Source organism: Kryptolebias marmoratus, linkage group LG6, assembly GCF_001649575.2.
Source record: "Kryptolebias marmoratus isolate JLee-2015 linkage group LG6, ASM164957v2, whole genome shotgun sequence".
Classification (NCBI taxonomy): Eukaryota; Metazoa; Chordata; class Actinopteri; order Cyprinodontiformes; family Rivulidae; genus Kryptolebias; species Kryptolebias marmoratus.
Window position 1 is genome coordinate 4,227,157 of NC_051435.1, and position 18,086 is coordinate 4,245,242.

Consider the following 18,086-nt stretch of genomic DNA (forward strand, 5'->3'; position numbering starts at 1 on the left):
TAATCTTTTAAATAAGTTTTTCCACCCATTAGTAAATGAAGATCATTGTCTAAAAGTTAACAAAATCATCTTCTAGAGGACAAGGAATTCTCACATTCCACAAACAGATGCAGTTTTCTCAGGGCAGAAGTCTTTCATCATTATTTCCACAGTGTGAGGCCTACTGAGTGAGTGTTCATTTCCTGAAGCTGGTACAAAAGGTGGACATAAAGCAGTGTTTAATTTAACAACAACTGCTCTGACTCTGCCCACACTAACAGCTGATACCCTTACTTCATAGCAGCGCACACTTTTCTTTTTAAAGTCTTGAGGAATATTTGAATATCTAGAAAATGGAAGTTTTTCTGTAGTTTCAAGGTCACTGCGGCTCTAAAATTGTTCAGTCAATTAAAAATAAAATGAATTTAAAGAATTGAGACTGTTGATTAGACTTCTAAATAGACTTTACTTTTTTTTGTTTTTTAGAAGCCAACCATACCCAAGTACCTCTGGACGGCAGCCTATATGCAAAAGTTCGCAAAAAGGATTCTGTTGACGGAACAGTCACGTCTAATGGCCTTCCACCCACTGCTGTTGAACACACACTACCTGCTGTTGACCATGCCTTGTCGGTGAGTAGTGACTCAGGAAACTCCACCGCCTCCATTAAAACGGACCGAACGGATGAAGCAACAGCAGCCCCTCCAGCCTCCACAGTGAGCCAGACCCACATTACTGTGAGGGAGGAGTTACCTTCAGTCCACCACCAAGCCCCACCTGCCCAACAACCAATCAGTCCCAAAGAGAAAAAAGAACTAGAGCAACTACTGAGTGGATTGGAGGGGCCCATGCACCGACAGGCCTACCTGTCCACCCCAGCATCTGCTGCTGGGATGCTTCACCTGGTGCCAGCGCAGGTCCATGTTAATGGACACAGTGGCATTGATCGTGAAACTGACATTTTGGATGATGAGCTGCCTACCAGTCAAGAGGGCAACAGTGTGGACAGTCTTGGGACATTTTCCTCCACTGATGGTCGAGCTACACCAGCTGATCTCTACTACCAGTCTGAAACACTAACCAATGGCAAGGAACATGTACCATATCTGGAGTGCAGCATCCCAGAAAAGCCTCAGTCGCAGGTTAGCAGATCCGATAAACCTGTGTCTCTGATCAAAAGTGATTTAACCCCATTCTCGGGTAATTACATGGCTACCCAAAATGGCAACCTGTATCGCTCTCAGTCTTTTGGTTCTGAGCCAAAGTCTATGCCACAGGCTCCCACCCGAACCACCAGCAGCAGAGATGCTGTCCAGCGTGGTCTCAATGTTTGGCAGAAGTTTGGAGTACCTGAGGAGCCAGTCACTGAAGGCATCACTTTCAGTTCACCTCCATCTGTATCAATGTCCAGCCACCACAGTCTGCCACAGTTCCCACATCGTCACAGTGCTTCCCAGCAAGAGATTGAGCAATCCATTGAAGCTCTCAACGAACTTGTGATGGGCCTACAGCCCAGCCATCCAGTTGTGTCAAAATCTCTAAGTGCTCCTCTGAGGGAAGACGGCATCGTAGTGACCACCCAGCCATCCTTCACTCAGAGCCAAACCAGGCCATCCTACCAGACTGATGTTGCTCACATTTCTGGTCCTGTGTCCAACATGACCAACCTCCCGTCAACAACTCAGATGTCATCTGATAAGCCTGCTTCACCAGAGCCTACACCTGTTTACGGAGCTCCAAATTACTCCTCTGGAACATCTGGAACCAGTGGTTCTTCTCAACTCCACCCCTCTGTAAGTGGTCAACTTCAGCTCAAACCCATCAGCACGTTCCCACCATCCAGCCCCCGGTCCTCAGAGGTCTCTGAATCCCAAAGAAATGCTGCCTCAGCATCGCCTCAGCCGAGAGAAGGCGATGGGGACGAAGTCTTCAACGTGGAGGGTCTGGTGGCCCAAAGAGTTGCAGGTAAGATCAATTTGATTCATTTCAGCTTATCTTTTTTTACATCATCCCAAATCACAGAAAGTAACTTCTTAGGGCACCATATGGTGAGAAAATAAGTTTGATTTAGTCTCACTTCTGCCAAAACATTTTCCTTCTTAGCAAACCATAAACTTCATGAGTTGACTGTAATTTTATTCACATTCTGACTCTTAAAAACAACCCTTTTTTAATTACAGCACAGAAAGTGTTGTGGGCAGTAAAGCTGGTGCTATTAGTCGTATCCTGTAATGTCAACAAATCTTTCTTGGAAAACACCAAGCCCTTATCTCAGTTCCTGGCTGTCACCCTCAAACAGGAAGAGTTCTCTCCACTCCAGCAGGTTGACAGTCCTCAGATAAGAACATCAGACATCCTGCAGAGCGGTTAGCCGTGGGACAGAGTCAACATGAAGCAGAGCGATAGCCGAGCTCTCAGATAACAAACACCAGAATCAAAGCTACACTTCATTCCACTTTATCGACGTTCAAATGTAGAGCAATTGTTGACATTTGAAAGACATGAACCGTTGTTGTTTGGTTTTCTTCACACAAGTAGTTTGTGTATGTAAGGACAACTCTGCTTGATTTCAGTTTTCTTTTATTTTAGCTTTACTCTCATGTCTTAACAAGATTTGATATGAAGAGAAAATGTCGTCTTTTTCTTTTCTGATGACTGACCTCATCTTCTCTGCTTGTCTTCCTATTAGTTTTATCATATTCTGTCTCCTTTCTTCCATCATTCATCTGTTTACCCAGAGTACTCGGCTCGTGTCAAAAACATCATCCCCAGCATGACCTCCTCTCAGTCTGAGCACCGCCGCTCTCACTCCCTCTCCGGTTGGTTCTCTCATCCTGTCTGAAGGAACACTTCACGAAAACAAAAAAAGGAGAAGTTCCTCCTTTTTTCCCCTCCAAAAGTGTTTCTTTGTATCTAGTTCAAATCTTTCTGTTTGGTTTTTGTGTGTGTGTGTTGGGCTTTAGTTTTCATCTTTCTTTTTGTCTTATTTCACCTTATTTCTTTCACACCTAACACATTCTTAATCATCTAACTGACAACTCATTTCTCTCTTGATGCACATTTTTTCTGTTTGTCTCGAGTTGCCTCTGAAGGTAAAGAAGAAACCCTAAAATTGAAGCACAAAAAAAGAAACACTTGGATAACATTAAAGTTTCACAGGAACAGAACAGAGGAAGCACAAAGGAGGCTCTGTCCCCTGCCAGGAGAAAACATGTCATAAGATCCGTTCTGCCAAACTTGGGGAACAATACTGAGGGCAGGATACACTGGCTTCATTCAGAGCTGCTTTTTAATCACTTTTAACCATTTTCATGATTTACAAAAGCAGACAAAAAAATCTAATGTAAAGGGGAGACTCCAGTTCTCAGTGGAATCATGAATGAAGCTGAATTTGTCCTCTGAGAACTACAGACCTCGATCCAGACAGGATTGTTCTGGACTTTATATCTCAGACAGTAAAATCCTTCACAGTGACGCAACATTACAGGAAAGTTGAACACAATGCTGTATAGGTGGAATTAATAAGATCTACAGTAATTAAAAGATGTGTTTACTTTGTGTTAAAACAGCACAAAAGGTTTTGTAACGATTCTAACAGATGGTGTGTCTGACACTGATCATTGATTCTTTTCCATCGTTAGTGATAACACAAATACATCACATTTATATAATACAGTGGGTTGTAAAATAGTCACCTCCCCTTGGTTTAGCGTAAAAATAAATAAGGCTGATTGTTTGGAATTTACTACAAGAAATATTGGACTCTCCATATATATGGAAGAAGAGGCTGTGGTGAAATAAGACTTTTTCTTTTTAACCATCAAGAAGAACGTTAAGAACACCATCCCTACAGTGAAGCATGGAGGTGGCAGCACTGTGATGTGCAGATGTTTTTCATAAGCAGGGACTGGTCAGAGTTAAAGGAATGATAGATGGAGCAAAATACAGAGAAAACCTTGAGGGAAACCAGTCGGAGTATTCCAGAGATCAGAGACTAAGACAGAGATTCACCTTCAAGGACGTTGACCCTAAACACTGCTGAGCAACACGCAAGTGGCTTAAGGAGAACCAGTCAATGTCCTTGAATGGTCCAAGTCAAAACTCAGACCTCAGTCCAACTAAGAAGCGCTGGTTTCATTTAAAGATTGTTGCATAGAAGCCATTTGATCATGAAGAAATAACAGTTCAGAGACTATAGGTTCATGAAAACAAACCTGAAAAGTCTGGCTGCTGTAACTGATGCCAAAAGTGGTGAAACAAAGTGTTTACTTTGCAACCCTTTTTGTTTCCTCATTGTTCCAGTCAGCGGCGTTGCCTTTTAGCTTTAAAACTTCTTAACTCAACTCCTGTTTGTTTTATGCTTCTGGCTCTCACAGTTCAAACCAGATTAATGAAAATCACCTTATTTACTTGCTGCTTAGAGAAGCTGCCAGTGTTTGATCCTAACAATATGAAGTGATTATGCCTCGTTCGCAGGTTCAGTTTTTAACAGTATTGATGGGAAATGTCTACCATAGTGAGTTTCTTGATGACTTTAAGGGTGTTGCTGTTCAGTTTGCTGTGTATTTGCTCCTGTATTAACCTTTTCAGCGTGCATGTTAAATGTGCTGAGTTCAACTGGCTGAAAATGCTCACACAGACCAGCTTGTGGGCTTTCACAACCATTAACACGTGCGGACTCCAGTTTCTGAGTTTTAACTCACATTTTTGCATCATCTCAGGTGTTCAGGCCCGTTCAGCATCCTTGGATGAGCCGGCAGTCCTTCCTCGCCATCGCCTCGCCAGTGAGGGTCATTCTGATGACGGTCTGTCTCCTGACGTCACCGTTCGTTCCCCCATTCGCTGTGTTTCCCCAGAGTTTGTCAATGCCATAGCGATGAACCCCGGAGGACGGCCCAAAGAGGTAGGAAACAAACGCCCAAACAAACTGATTAATCTGAGCTTCGGCTCGTGTTCACATCTTGTTTCCTGACGCTCTTTAGAGAAACATGCACAGCTACCGGGAGGCCTTCGAGGAGATGGAAGGAGGCCCCATCAGTCCAACACCCACAGCTGGTGGTGAGGCGTTTCCCCAAACCCCCGCGTTCCCCATCTCACCGCAAACCCCTTACTTCAACCTGTGTAAGTCCCACCCCCATCCTCGGCTGACCAACGGCACTGTGGAGCTTAGATCCATCTGAGTTATTGTTTGTCATGTCAGAGAATTCATTTAAAGACAGCAACTTATTCTGCTAAATTTGTGCCGTCATGAAAATGACAAGTTGATCTGTTAAAAGCTTAAACATACATAATACTGGCAGGTTAAACTAGATGTCTGCAACTGGCCTAAAGATTTTAATACTGAGGAGATTTTACACAAAAAGTCAGCTCATTGGAAGAAAAAGAATGAGGTCAAAATGATACAAAATATTTTCTTTTTGTATTTTTTCAGTTAATAAAATTTCTACATTGTTATCTTAATGTCAAGGCACAATAGAAAAGAGAAAATAAACCTTTTTTTTGTCACGCAAAAATAAAATTTGTGTTGTTGTAGAAAAGCAAGACAAACACAATGAAAAATAACTTTTAAATCAAAATCAGAGGCGTAGAAAAGTAAGGCTGCAGTAACAATATAAGTTAGAACTAGAAGAAAGTTAGCGTGTGCCATCATCACACTCCAAGTTAAATATTCTGTGGTTAAAGCACCAAAAATCATCAACTTAATCTGTGATTGTATAAAAACTGTTAGATATCAAAATGTTTGTTTGGCAGAATAGTAATAATGATGCACTGATACCCTTAACTAATTATAAATAAAGGTCTACAGCAGTAGATCCTTTTAAAAATGAGTACAAACAGTGCAAATGATGATAAATGTATTTATCTTTTTTTTTTCAGGATTTAATTACTTCTTCCATAACATGTTTTTTTTCTCTCAGCTGAGCACAAAATGTAGGGAACTGATAATATTTACCAATAAACTGGGAACAGTTTTGCAATTTCCTGCAAAATCAGTGAAAGGTGCGTGTTTGAGGAACTGATTAGTGCGCATAAAGGCAGATTTATTTCTCTTCTTGAGTTGATTCTGAAGGTAGATTTCCATCTCCCCAACATAAACATTCACACCACCCACCAGTGAAAGGTGGGGCTTCTACAAAGAATTTGTTGGGATTCTTTGGTAAGTGGAAGATGCACCATCTGTTGGAGTTCCACTGTCCCACAGCGTCAGCCGTACTGATCCCTGCCCTCTTTTTTTATTGTTTCCCATCACTTATCACTGCGCTGCACTGCTTTGGTATGAGAGCCACACAAGAGCAGTATTTTTATTAAAAAAAATAAAATAAAACTGCAGCTACCTTTGAAAAGTCCCCAAACTGAAAGACCAGCTCAGATATGCTGTGAACTTCTGCAGCTGCTGCTCTCTGTGTTCCTGTTGCTGCCTTGTTCCCCTGCAACCAGCATCCTGCTTGTTTAATTATTGTGCTACACATTTGTTCTCATGGGCTTATTTTTATATCATTTATGCTCACCCTGGAAAGGTAGAATTAATAACTGGTTGTATGCAAGGCTTAAAGAGAAAATGATTTGTTGTAAATGAAAGAGTTGCCATAAATCCAGCGTTTTTCTAGTTTCTAGTTATTACCTAATTTATTTCACAAGTAAAGGAGAAATGATTTTAACTCTAACCAAACATTTTATGGTCTGAAGGTCAGAGAACTTTTTTCACCCATTTTTCAATCTTCAATACTCCAGATAGAACTTTAAAAAATAAATCACTTTCTTCTTTTATAAACAGAAGATAACTTTGAATCCTAACTATTTCAGTCTAGTTGTAGTCCCCATTTAATCATGAATATTTCTGGCTAAATTTAAACCCAAATTTATGCCTCATTACAGTTTCTTTGGAAATTGTATATACATGTATTACAACTGAAACTACACTGCAGATAAATCATGCACAGTCTTTGTCTGTTAGTGCAAAAGTTACTTGTGTGACTGATTACAGCAGCTTAGGCTGCAGGAGGTAGTTGCAAGGTAAAACGATAAATAAATTTAAAAAATCAAGTTTAAATCCCAGATGTGCAGACACTTCTCATTTATTCTCAGTCACGTTAAAGGTTTGTCCACAAAATGTTCACAACTAGATGTAGACATTTGAAAAACTTTAAGTTTAAGACCAGAGTTAGCAACATTTCAGTCCAGACATTTATGGACAGTTTAGTTGCCTTTCAACCAGATATAATCACTGCGGAAACCCCTCATGTGTTAATAAAACAAAGATTGTGTCAGAGGCCCTGTTATTTCATGCACGGTAAAATGCATAAAATATGAAAACGAATGCAAAACAAAGAGTCCTAAAATCTTAATCTTTAAGTAAAGGAAAATAAAATGAGATTGATTAGTCTGTGTTGACGCCGCTCTGCTGCTGGTGGTAAAGTCCAGATCACCTGCATGTTTCAGGCCTCCATCAGAGCATGACGCATGGGAAAACCCCTCTGAAAGTGTTGCCCTTGATGTGTTAACCCATGTAGACGTCTCGGCAGCTGTTATTACTCATTTCCATTCTTATGAGTTCTAAAAACTAATTAGATTGTCTTAAAAAAAGACACCACCTTATTTGATTCTTTATAGTATTTTGGTGTCTTTGCATAAGTTTATAAGTCAGGTTCCTATCAAATAGCAGCTGCCAAGACGGTGGTGATCTTTGAGGACATGTGGTCATAAATGTCTGATTTCTTTTCAGGTCGGTCTCCTCCAGGTCTCGCCAAGACTCCACTGTCAGCTCTGGGTTTGAAGCCACACAACCCGGCAGAAATCCTCCTCAACCAGATAGGCTCAGGTTGGTTGGAACAACTTATTGATTGCATTATTTAGAGGGCAAAACGAAACTCAAACAGGCTCAAAACCATTAGTCAAGAAGTATTTTATGGTTGCCTACTAATTATTGTCCAAATATTTTTTTCGGTGGCAGGAAGTAATAAAAAAATGAACACTTCCCAACATTTAACCTTTCTTAAAATACACCATGTCCAGCTGAAAGCTTATGGTAACGATCCACTGTTACCATTAGTGATTAAATTCTAGTAATATTTTTTATTTTTGCATTATTTGTGTCTCCAATGATGGCGTACAGATGATGAGAGCAGTGAGGGTGAGGAAGGTAAGAGCTTGTTGTAATGCCAGAGATCTTTGCTGACATCACCTCATCCATCCTAAGATCTCACTAAGTTGTCCATTTGTACCAAAAAACATTCCAGTTTTATTTATTCTCTTAAAGCGTCACATCAATTCTTACAAGAGCAAAAACCATTGGTCAAATAATTCCCTCTCACGTGTCCCTCAGCTGTTTTTTTTGGACTGTAATACCTTCTTTGACTGGATCAGGACTTGATTTGCATTAAACAGAATGAATTTGTGAGACTGATGCTGTGTTTCTTTATATCCAGCTCCAAGAAGCTACGTAGAGTCTGTGGCGAGGTCAGCAGCAGCAGGCGGAGAGCTGTCCACGTCACCTCGAAGTCTTAGTCCCTCAGGAGACACCAAGAGCCAGCCGAGGAGTCCAAGCCCCCCCACCCAAACACTAAACCCACCTTTGTCCAGCAGCAGTCCCATCCAGAACTCACAGGGGTGAGTCAAACACACACTACTCTCTTATACGTCTGTCTGATTTAATTTAGGATTAAAATGCCAAGAGTTTTGGATGTATTTAGCTTTTTAAATACAATGGTTATCACTGTATCATTTAAATGCTTCCTCTCTGCTGAATATACTCTGAATCTTTACTAAAACTAAACTCAAATGTTTTTTACACCGATACCCATTTCACTCCCTACCCCTTAAAATTTGTGCATTCTCACCAGGAGGTAGGAGAGTCAAATTGTTTTTGTGAGGATGTTGTAGTTCCACTACACAACACCTTTTGAACTAAGATTGTTTTGGCTATATTTGAAACAAAGGGGTATGATTTTAAAAAATAAAATAAAACTCACAAAGTTCCTTTGTTAATTTCAAATAGCAATTTGCAAAAATTGATGGTGTATCAACTTCTTGAAGGCGTTTTTCATTTCTTAAATTTTGTCCACTGTCTTTTTTGGATTTAAATTTTGTGCCACTGGGTAGGGGTGGGGCTAACACCAGGAGATGTGACTTGTCCAGCTAATTAATCTAAGTTAGTTAACAAACTTTTTTCTAACTTATTTTCAGTGATCCTCTCTTAGCTGAAAGCAGCACTTCATCCCAACTGGCACCTGATTCTGGGTTTCACCCCCAGCCGACTCACACCCCATCAAATCAAAACCTGAATCCTTCCACTTCCTCCTACTTGGACTCCAGCTCTCCAACCTCTTCCCGCCTGGGCTCGACAACCCCCACCCTGTCCTACCTTGGTCCCAGCAGCCTGTTGGGGAGCTATCCAGCATCAGATCACAGCCCACCTGTCTCAGAACCCTCCAAGATCACTGTTGGCTATGGAAGTCCCCAGCCTCAGCGCATCATCCTTAGCTCCGCCCACAATACTGTCCCTCAGCAGCACTTAAGTGCTAAACAAGATGGTTCCAGCCAGCCAGTTCAGAAATCCCCAGCTAATGGCTTTGAAGACATCATGGCAGGTCTAGGTGGGAGTCCTATTCTTGGTCGCCGTCTGTCTCAAGGTACTCAGAGCAGCCCGGTCCTCAGCAGACAGGCCTCTCTGGGACAGGGGTCTCAGCACAGCCCGGTCCTCAGCAGGCAACCGTCCTTGGGTCAGCCCATTCAGAGCAGTCCCGTCCTCAGCCAACAAGCATCTATTGCATACCCCCAAGGAAGTCCGGTGTTGGGCCGTCACCCATCTGTTACCCAGATGTCCCAGAGAAGCCCCAGTTTAGACCGCCACCCTATGCACAGTGGTTACACCACACCAGATGAAAGACACGGGAACCTTTCAAGACAGAGCAGCTCTTCAGGCTACCAGGGACCACCTACCCCCTCCTTTCCCATCTCCACATCTAGCTACCAGGATGGGGGGATGTTGGGGATGGGTGTAGGTTTCAGGCAAGGTAGCCCAGCTCCTGGTTTCCAGCCCCAACTCCCAGAGAAGAGGCGCATGTCAAGCGGTGATAGACCAAATGGAGGACTGTCCTACGGGACACTAAATGGGAAGATAATGTCCCCAATAAATGGAGGAAGTACTCCGGGCTACTTCCACACCCTCTCTGACTTCTCTCGATTCAATATACCTGGTAAGCATGTTTGTCTAGCAGAGAAATGTGACCTTTGAGTTTGATCCAGGAGCTCAAAGGGTTTTTTGTAAATGAATTTAACATGGTGTCAGCAAAGATCTGCCAAAAGTGCCACTTTACATTACACATTTACATCTGTTTTTCTGCAGACGGAAGCCCAGAGAGTAGGCTGAATGTTAAGTTTGTTCAGGACACATCCAAGTTCTGGTACAAGCCTGAGATCTCCAGGGAGCAAGGTAAGCTGCTTTAAAAATGGCCCTTAAATAGATAGTTTAGATCTTTTCAACAGGAGTTCTGTGGAAACGTGAGCATCTTATCTTATCTGTTGTAAATAACCTCAGTTTGGAGAAATAGAGTGATGAGCTAATGGCTAGTCTAATGGTGAGACAAAGACTAAAGTGAAAATCTGTTGTCTTAAAACAACTCCATTCTCAAAAATGTAACTGCGGTTCATTCAAATGTTTTTCACTTTCTCATTACACAGATATTCCCTCTGAAATATTATGGTGTTCCTGCAGGAAGCGCCACAGCTAGCTGCTTCTGCTGCAGTTAGCTTTAGGAAATAACTGTGTAATGCAAAATTGACTATTAGTGTAAAATGTTTATAAAACATCATTTGTGTCAAAACTTTTGAGATTGAAGAATTAAACACTTTCTCCAAACTGAGATTGTTCAAAAAGCTACCTACAAAAGGTAAGATACTGATTGTTCATAGCCTTTTCATGGAGACCAACTTCAAAAAGCTCTGAACTACTACTTTAATCTTTTAATCCAAAAGGTCTCAACTACATTTACTTTATCATAAGCCCAATGGCAGAAGGTATTCTTGATAGTTTTTTGTCTTTCTAGTAACAGATACTAAAACAGTCCATCATAAAACCTGCTTTCAGTTTCAGATGTGACCATAAGGTGAAGATGAGAAGTTTCTTTCAATTTATTCTCTGAAGTCATACAACTGTTCTTGTTAGCAAGCAGATTTAGCAACTATTCCAAAAAAGGAAGATTAAGAACATGTTCATTGTTAAAGCAGAAATGATTTGTACTACACGGATGGGTTGATTACTTTAAAGAACTTTGGTTGGAGTGTTTAAGGTCATGTTACTAAAATAATAATTTTAACACATTTTTAATTATAACACAGATTTACTGCATGAGTGTATTTGTTTGTACTTGTTTTAAACTTGCAGTCAGCTGCTGGAATGGTGGGGAACTCAAACAATGACCAAATTAAAAATATAAAACTGAGGATCATACAGTCTTAAAACCCTTTTTAAATATTGTGGATTAAAAACAGGGTTCAGTATACTGTGCTTTTATTTGAGAACTGCAAAACATTTATAATCTTAAAGTCCTGTTTGTGTAACTGACGTGAAGCAGTGATTAGCATAAATCAAGCTACCCTGAAACGTCACCACTCTGTCCAAATACATGCAGGATAATGAGTTTTTTTCACAACTTGTGTTGGATTATATCATCTTAAACACATGCACAACTGCAATGACATCAGACTCACAGGCAGTTTATACTTGGTGCAGTGCAACCCAGAGCGAAAACCACAGCATATGTGGAGAATTACTCAATCTCTGCATCGCTCGTCTCATCCATCTTCTCTGCCTAAACTGTCACATGTGAGGAGGCCGAAGTAAAAATCCAAGTAACGAATCCTTAAACAATGGAGTGTCTGAAACAAAGTGTCATGTTGGAAACTGAAATCCTAATGAAGTGCAGATGGACTGAAGGATTTTAAGGTTTTGCTTCACTTCCTAAAATCTTTTTTTTTCCTTTTTTTAACCTTTATTACTAACATCTGTATGTTTTATTAAAAAAAAGACTTCATGTTGACCCTAAACTTAGCCTATAATTTAGTCTTATTTTGGTTAATTCTGTGTATTTATTGTGGCACATTACAGTTTGTTTTGAATCTGATTTTTCTTTAAAAGCAGCATTCTTGCTTAGAAACTTCAAGATCTGGATTAGTTTGGAAAAAGAAATCAGAATAATAGTTTTTTCAAACGATTGTTTTCTAAAAACATTGAAAATCTAAATTTCTAAAAGTTTCTCAAATCAAAACAAGAAGATTGTTTGGTTCATATTACACACTCTAGGGTTGCCAACTTTTGGAAATAATGAATTTAAATAATTCTTGGTTGTGAGATACCATATCTATACTATAGGTAATGTTATCATGAGAAAAATGCTATGACTTGAACCTTCTGGATTTTTACATGATTTTAAACAAAACAAAAAAAAACTGACAATCTGTTGGCTGTATTAAAGTACGGTGGTTTATAAAGGAATGATTTGACCATCATTAACACGCTGTATTCGCCTTGCAAACAGCATCGATTCAGACCCCATCCTCCATATGGACTCTTCTCCCCCAAGCTGTCTGATAGAAGGTTCAGAAGCGCCAGAACCACTTTTAACCGGACACCATAAGTTTCTTCTTGTCTTGTTTTTGCACATTTTTTCTTGAACTATATTGTGACCTTTGTTTACTCCTCGTCTCGTTTAAATATCACCAGTTTTTGGTCCTGAGAAACACAGTTTAAACCCTCTGTGTACTTTATGTATATAACATTTTGACAAACATTCTTCATTAAATCTGCACTCTTTGGTTTAAATCTGTGGGAGAATATGAGCATGGATTGATGATGATCCAGCAGCAGCAGCAGCAGCAGTACACCCACTAACCACAATAAATAAATAAAAAATCTTTTGTGTTGCAGCTATCAACCTGCTGAAAGAGCGAGAGCCGGGAGCCTTCGTTATCCGGGACAGCCACTCATTCAGAGGGGCGTATGGTTTGGCCATGAAGGTGGCCTCTCCACCTCCAACTGTGCATCAGAGCAAAAAAGGTAGGGGCCAAGAAGAGAGGGTGCATTACTGACATCAGAGCAGTTAGAAACCCTACAAAGACGTAGTTGATAGATCTCTTCTTTGTCCGTTTTTGGCCTTAGATAAGATAAAACAGAGTTAGTGTATGAATGTCAAAGACCTGAGGTAATGTCTTGATGTTAGTCTGACTCCTCGTGTGTCACAGGCGACATCACAAACGAGCTAGTGAGGCACTTCCTGATCGAGAGCAGCCCTAAAGGAGTGAAGCTCAAAGGTTGCCCCAACGAGCCTTATTTTGGTAAGTGAAGCTCTGCTTTTGTTCAACGTACATTCAGCTTTGTAATGTCTGAATTGGTTCAACATGAAGACGACGTGCTGTTTATCAGTCAGACGTCTAATCCTGCTGCAACTTCTGTTCTCCAGACTAATGAGATCCAGTAACCTGGTCTCAGATATTAGAGTACTGGTTCCCAAAGTTCAGGTTGGGCCCCCAGCGTGGGCCATGAAACACCAAGTTGTAGTCAGAGTCACAGGCTGAAAAGTTTAAGAAGCACTGTACATCCATATAAATCCATATGCTGTTAAAACATAAGACAAATATATAACCAGAAAACATTTATTATTTCAATTCCAACTTTTTGACTAACCGTCAGATTATTCTTCTTATTTTTATATTGAACAATCTGAAGCTAAATGGAGAGCAATAGATGGAAAATAGAAAATGTGATTTTATTTGATTCTGTGAATATTTGTCCTGTTTGTCAGGTTGTCTGTCTGCGCTGGTCTACCAACATGCCATCACACCTTTGGCTCTTCCCTGTAAGCTCATCATCCCGACTGCAGGTATGAAGTGTGTGTTTAAACAGGACGTGTACATTCAGAGGGGATTTCGTTGGTTTAAGATGTGAATGTGTTTTCTGTAGATCTGATGGAGGAAACGCCCGCGGTCGCAGCAATAAACCCGCTGGTGGAAAGGTTGAAACAAGGAGCAGGTATAAAACCTGTTTAAAGTTGTTTTTATCTCATGTTTGCTTCAACAAAAAAATCCAGAAGTTAGATTCAATAAATGGATCCTGAATGTGACCTCAGTGACTTATTCTGACAACCTGACGTCCTTGTTATCCCAGTGCAGAGCGACCCTGCTGATTCCCATGGTAAAAGCATCTTGACCTGTGGAATGTGCATCGTACATGTTTGTCTGTTCACACGTGACGCGTCTTTTAACAACAGCATCCAAATTCTCCTCTGTAACAAACTGAATGTTGTACGTGGAATGATTCGTATGGATTCCCCTCTAAAACCTCAGCCTTGTTCCAGGAAGCATGTCCACTAATCAGGAGTAGTGTTTCTGCATGAACCGGGGGGATTTTCTACAACACGTCTTATCCATCCGGGACCGCTTCTCTCTTCCCAGCATGCAATGTTCTCTACATCAACTCGGTGGAGATGGAATCCCTGACGGGCCCCCAGGCCGTTGCCAAAGCCATAACTGAGACGCTGGCTGCCGCTTCTCCGCCCGCCGCCACCGTGGTTCACTTCAAGGTGTCCTCGCAGGGCATCACGCTCACCGACAACCAGAGGAAGTACGGCTGAAACCTGCGAAACAATCCCTTAAACCTAAACGTGACGTTCAGCAAAGTCAATAATCTGTTCGCTGGGTTGGTTCTCTTTCAGGCTTTTCTTCCGGCGCCACTATCCCACCAACACTGTCACTTTCTGCGATACAGACCCTCAGGACAGAAAGTGAGTACGCAGAGAAAACATTTAAACCGTTTGACTTTATCTGGCTTTTCTTACTCGTCTTTGACCAGTTCATGTAGGAAAATCTTTTCTTTTTTCGACACAAAGAACAAAATGCTTAAAACTGCTTTTTTTTCCATGTATTTGTCTACAATGTATTATTACCCACTGCATCATCGGGAGCACCTCAGTATTGTGCAAAAGTCTTTAAGTCATCCAATGTTCTCGGTTTTCAGTTTGACAGAAAATAGGATTTTATTTCCTATAAGATGAATTCCAAAGAGCTGTTAGCTGAAAACCTGACAAAGGATGATGATGGATGAAGCATTCTCTTTTTTTCCTGTTTTCTAAAGACATGACTTTCAGCCAAAGTCTAAAGAAAACTTTGAAAAACCTTTAGGAAGTCTGGAAAACTATTAATCAAGACCACTTTTTAAAAAAAAAATAGTTCAGGAAAGTCTGACTGCTTGGAAGGAAAGTTTACTTTATTTTTCCTCAGTTGATGTTAAATATCTGGTGCTGTCTTATCTGATTTCACAAAATAAATGTCAATAATGTTCCTTTTTATCGAACCCTTCCAGATGGAGTAAAACTGAGGGAGGCACATCCAAGTGAGTGAACTTTCTGTTGGCTGCGTGTTTCAGTGTCTCTCGTCACAGAAGGTGAAGCAGAACGAAGCTTTTCTGGGTGTGAATCTCTGTTTCTGGTCTTTCAGGCTCTTTGGGTTCGTGGCGCGTAAGCAGGGAAGCACAACGGACAACATCAGCCACATCTTCGCCGAGCTGGACCCCGACCAGCCCGCCAGCGCCATCGTCAACTTTGTCTCAAAGATGGTCGCCTCGCAGACACGATGAGTACTGTCGGCCAAAAACAAACCAACCCTTGCGCTTTTTTTAAATGGGCCTTTGGTTCTTTTCTCTCCTGTTCGCCACAGAAACGTTTTATTTTCACCGTTTTTTCCTGTTCTGTCACATTTTCGGCGTGTTTGGAAGCTGATGAGTGAGTGCAGCTTGTGTGTGTGGCCTTTTATTTTGGGACGGGCTTCAGAACGGACCAGAGGAAGTGCAGGATGGGGGGGGTGGCTGCGTGCGGTAATGGGGCGGGGGGGGGAAATGGTTTTTATCTCCCTGGAAGGGGAACCTAAAAAGCGGGAAGAGGGAATGAGATTTGAGTGTTCAAATGTTACGTTTTTGCTTCTTTTGTTTTTCTTTTTTTTTTTTTAAGAAGTCGTCAAGTAGTCTGATATAAAGTTGGATTGTTTTTCTATCAGGCTTTCGGCTGGTCAACCAAAGATTTTAAAGAAGTAGTCAGGGGGTGTATAGTGTGCCACTGTGGGAGGGTCAGAAGTATTCTTTTGTACAACAAATATCGCTGCTTAATAAAAAAAAATACTGTTAGAAATAGATTATTTCTGTATGTACTGATACTGTATGTCAGTTTTGCAGCTGGTGATGTCTGTAAATATTCTAAATAGCTTTTTTTTTTCAGTAGGACTGAACTAGATAGATAACTTTTGGTGCCTGACTTTTTTGCCTCGATGCCGAAACTATTTAAGAGGAGAAAGAAATAACTAAAAAAACATATCCAAGCTGTCTTAAATATGCAAAACTTGGAGATAAGCTTAGGACTGAAGCTAAAGAAGAGCAGCTCACCTTTTTACTGAAGGTGAGATGCTGTCGAGTCGTTGCATCCAATCAGAGGAGGACTCACTTCCTGTCTCTTTACTCCACTCACCACTGAAGGGCCAACACGTGTTTCCGTCTTTGCATCATCATCTAACCAAAACTGTAACACCCACCCTGCCCAAATGTAAGCTATAAGTATATACAGTAGATATACAAAGAAATATATATAAACTTCCAGACAGTGATTTAAAATATTTATTTTTTTTGCTTTGTTGCTCCATTTTATCTTGTATTCATGTATTATAAAGTATACATCAAGCGAGAGGAAAGCTTTTATTTTGGCTGAAGTGTTTTGACATATAAAAGGTGTAAAGTGTGTGCATTTAAAAGCGTATCACTGTTGTTTTTTTATGTTTCTTTAAATATTCATGTTTTCTTAAAGTCTACTTTTGAGAGGGGAAATATTTTATAAGGAAGAAGGTTAATGGAGTCCAAATTAGATTTTTTTTTTTTGGTTTGTTTTCTTTTAAAGCAACATCAAACACACGTTTTTAAAGAGTTTTTGTTCACAATTAGCACTTAAATGTTGAAAGTATTATCAGTGTGTTTCTTTTTGTCAAAAGAGAGAATATTGTGTGTAAAAGCAGCGTTCCTGGTTCCTGTAAAGGCTCACGCCGCCTCAGATTTGGTTTACCGGCCCGGTCATTCAAAAAAAAGATGCTTTTTTAGTTTCAAGGTTTTTAATTAAGTGAAATAACTCGATCAAAACTGTTTGCTTGTCCTGAATCTACAAGATACCTGTGCCACCAATTTTTCTTTTAAATCCTATGATGTTTTAAAATGAAGTTAAACAAAAGAAAATTAGAAAAGTAGTTTTTCTTTTTTTTATTTGACCAGATCTTGGGTCTGGAGCTGGTGATGGAAAACCAGGATGCCAGCGCCCTCATGTGGTGCAGAAAGATCACTACAAAGGAACCAACTTCCTTCTAAACAGTGTTTTAGCTGTGATTTGTGGTAAACCATTAACTAAATGTGTTTTAGTTGCATAAAATCAGTACTTTTAAGTTCCCCCATCCATTAAAGAAAGAAAAATCACTGTGGCCGTTACATATTTTTAAACTACTAAGCAGCATGATGCATATTTAAACAGGTTTAAAAAGTTTAAGGATTTAATTTGACTTAAAAACTAAAATGCAGCACTTACAGGGTTTTTATATCTTATTAAAATGTTTATTTATTATAATCTGTGGCTTGCATGTTCACGTCAAACTGTTAACCTTAATGCTGCTGACTAATCTGTAGCATCCTCAAGTCTTAGCAAGGGCTTCTTTGATTCGGTTTCTGTGACAAAAAAAGGAAAAGAAGTGTTGCTTCTGTAACATTTATCAGAGCAAAAAGACTTCCAGCTGAGTGTTTGACAATTCTGCACCAAGCTCCAGAAGCATCCGTCTGCAGAATGTGTATGAATGAGCTACTTACTGTATGCCTGTACAAAGCTTTGTTTGCTACATCCTATGTATTTTACTATTCCTGACGGATAAAAAAAACACATTAAAAGCAGTACAAATCAAAGTGTGTGTTGTATGGTGTCCTTGTCTCTAAATACATTATATGTGCACTATCTGTGTGCATAAATGTGTGCATACAGACACGCACACACATTATCTACTGTGGAGTAACTACAACCCCAGCAGTCTGCAAACATCTG

The 18,086-nt window shown here is 40.4% G+C and overlaps 1 protein-coding gene across 1 annotated transcript in view; it reads left to right on the plus strand.

The window, feature by feature from the left end:
* tns1b (tensin 1b) overlaps positions 1 to 17,950 on the plus strand; it is a gene marked incomplete in the record, with an annotated part of 143,320 nt that extends 125,370 nt beyond the window's left edge. The window contains 16 exon segments of the mRNA XM_037976306.1: positions 466 to 1,944; positions 4,701 to 4,882; positions 4,962 to 5,100; positions 7,703 to 7,798; positions 8,406 to 8,586; positions 9,163 to 10,175; positions 10,325 to 10,411; positions 12,905 to 13,033; positions 13,219 to 13,311; positions 13,779 to 13,856; positions 13,937 to 14,005; positions 14,141 to 14,167; positions 14,428 to 14,596; positions 14,688 to 14,756; positions 15,335 to 15,364; positions 15,469 to 17,950. Of these exon segments, the coding sequence (XP_037832234.1) occupies positions 466 to 1,944; positions 4,701 to 4,882; positions 4,962 to 5,100; positions 7,703 to 7,798; positions 8,406 to 8,586; positions 9,163 to 10,175; positions 10,325 to 10,411; positions 12,905 to 13,033; positions 13,219 to 13,311; positions 13,779 to 13,856; positions 13,937 to 14,005; positions 14,141 to 14,167; positions 14,428 to 14,596; positions 14,688 to 14,756; positions 15,335 to 15,364; positions 15,469 to 15,607 (3,980 nt within the window).
* Positions 17,951 to 18,086: the final 136 nt, after the last annotated feature.